This window comes from Amblyraja radiata, chromosome 24 (genome assembly GCF_010909765.2).
Source record: "Amblyraja radiata isolate CabotCenter1 chromosome 24, sAmbRad1.1.pri, whole genome shotgun sequence".
NCBI lineage: Eukaryota > Metazoa > Chordata > Chondrichthyes > Rajiformes > Rajidae > Amblyraja > Amblyraja radiata.
The window spans coordinates 27,233,124-27,235,623 of NC_045979.1; the positions used below are offsets into that span (position 1 = coordinate 27,233,124).

General features: G+C 43.1%; 1 protein-coding gene across 1 annotated transcript in view; it reads left to right on the top strand.

The window, feature by feature from the left end:
* LOC116986930 (methyltransferase-like protein 27) overlaps positions 1-2,500 on the top strand; it is a 13,949-nt gene that overhangs the window by 7,228 nt on the left and 4,221 nt on the right. The window contains exons 2-3 of the mRNA XM_033042744.1: positions 319-439; positions 1,796-1,924. Coding sequence (XP_032898635.1) covers positions 320-439; positions 1,796-1,924 — 249 coding nt within the window. The 5' untranslated portion in view covers position 319. The remainder of the gene's footprint in view (positions 1-318; positions 440-1,795; positions 1,925-2,500) is intronic.

A 2,500-nucleotide genomic window follows, 5' to 3' on the forward strand; every position in this document is an offset into this window, starting at 1 on the left:
GTATCTGTGCTGTTTCAATCTTTGAACTGCAGCAGGGTAAGTTGGACACCAAGTGCTGGAGTAACTCAGCAGGTCAGGCAGCATCTCTGGAGAACATGAATTCTAAAGAAGGGTCTTGACCCTTAACGTCACCTATCCATGTTCCCAAGAGATAATTTCCTGACCCACTGAGCTACTCCAGCACTTTGTGTCTTATTTTGCAAACCAGCATCTGCAGTTCTTTGTATCTCCATTAGAACTGCTGCATCACCTAATCTCATTTTAATAACTCATAACTGGATATTACCAACAAGGGTTGTTTTTATTTTATTGTATTAGGATGAATAATGCTGGAATCAATGTGGCTGCTGCTAACAAGAACCTCCTCACGTTGTACAGTGACATGGACACAGAGGAAAAAGTTAATTTTTACAACTCTTGGGCAGAGAACTATGAAAAGGTAACGTGTATACTTTAAGGGCTAAGATTCTTTCCATCCAACTGTGCGGTAACGTATTCACTGTTCCCACGGCTCCACCACGTATCCTCTATAATAGAAACATAGAAACATAGAAAGTAGGTGCGAGAGTAGACCACCAGGTCCGTCGAGCCCGCACCGCCATTCGCTCATGGCTGAACACTAAACAGACACACTTACCCACAAACAGTAGACACAAGACACAGAACACAAGACACTACCCTCCCCTTTATACCGCTATCACCCCTCTCCACCCCAAGAACCGCGTGATAATGCCGTTTACTCTTTTGTACAAATGTCAATGATGAACAAAATTCCCTGCTTTTGGAAACTTTTTCCTCAAGTTTTCTCCAATTGAATTGTCTTGTTATCCGCTTAATTTCTCTACCTCTATGTGCAGTCATATTTAGTTTAGTCCTGCACCTATTGTCTATTGTCAGTGAATGGCAGCCTATTTATCAACCTATTTATCTATATTATCAACCTAAGAAAGCGAATGGTATGTTAGCATTCATAGCAAAAGGATTTGAGTATAGGAGCAGGGAGGTTCTACTGCAGTTGTACAGGGTCTTGGTGAGACCACACCTGGAGTATTGCGTACAGTTTTGGTCTCCAAATCTGAGAAAGGACATTCTTGCCATAGAGGGAGTGCAGAGAAGGTTCACCAGACTGATTGCTGGGATGTTAGGACATTCATATGAAGAAAGACTGGATAGACTTGGCTTGTACTCGCTAGAATTTAAGAGATTGAGGGGGGATCTTATAGAAACTTACAAAATTCTTAAGGGGTTGGACAGGCTAGATGCAGGAAGATTGTTCCCGATGTTGGGGAAGTCCAGGACAAGGGGTCACAGTTTAAGGATAAAGGGGAAATCCTTTAGGACCGAGATGAGAAAAACATTTTTCACACAGAGGGTGGTGAATCTCTGGAACTCTCTGCCACAGAAGGTAGTTGAGGCCAGCTCATTGGCTATATTTAAGAGGGAGTTAGATGTGGCCCTTGTGGTTAAAGGAATCAGGGAGTATGGAGAGAAGGCAGGTACAGGATACTGAGTTGGATGATCAGCCATGATCATATTGAATGGCGGTGCAGGCTCGAACATCGCCATGGTTTTCAGACACCCCATTCCATACTCCAGATTGAAGAATGGTCTTGACTCCAAAATGTCATGTATGCATGTCTTCCCGGGATGCTGCCTGACCAGCTGAGTTACTCCAGCACTTTGTGTCCTCCAGATTAGTCCTCCTCCTACCATCCTTAACTCTAAGGTGTAGATTGCACAGGGTAAAATCCTTAAACCATCGGACCTCATGAGCAAAATCTCTTTCTCTCTACAGCACATGAGTGTGATGGATTACCAAGCTCCCAGTCATGGTGTGGAAACCATCGATTCAGTATATCCGGATGATCGAAGCAGTGCGCTGGTTTTCGATGTGCCCTGTGGAACAGGGATGGTGGCAGAGCTGGTAAGAGAGAAACTCTAATCAAATATCACAGATATAATGATATGAAACTGTGCCATCTGTGGCCATGCAGGTGTGCTAGTGAAGAGGTCCCAGTGTGAATCTGTTTCTTACTGTGGATGTGGACTGAAATAATGAAATTCGCAACACCACGACCACACACAAGGGTTTCTTTCTGAATGAAAAACATTTTATAAATAATTTCATTTTCAGCATTGTACCTTCCATCAAGCATGTCACGTCTAGAAGTTGTGTTGTCTACTGGAAATGTCCCTGTATTGATTCAGAGATACCATTGCAGATGTTAGAATTCTGAACTATAAACAGAGCTTGCTGCAAATATTCAGCAATGCAGGCAGTGTCTGTAGAGAGAGAAGCAGAGTTAATGCTAGAGAACATTAAGTCGGTCAAACTGGGATGGCAATAGTTCTTTAGTGCTTCCTTAGTTCAATGCCTCTAACCATTTAAGCTTCAACATAGCCAACAAAATGACAGGCATAGCGGGAGGGCCCATGACCAGAGCTTTGATTTGAAGAAGCTGAGAAAGATCAAAAGAAAAGTTGTTGATCCCTCAGGCTC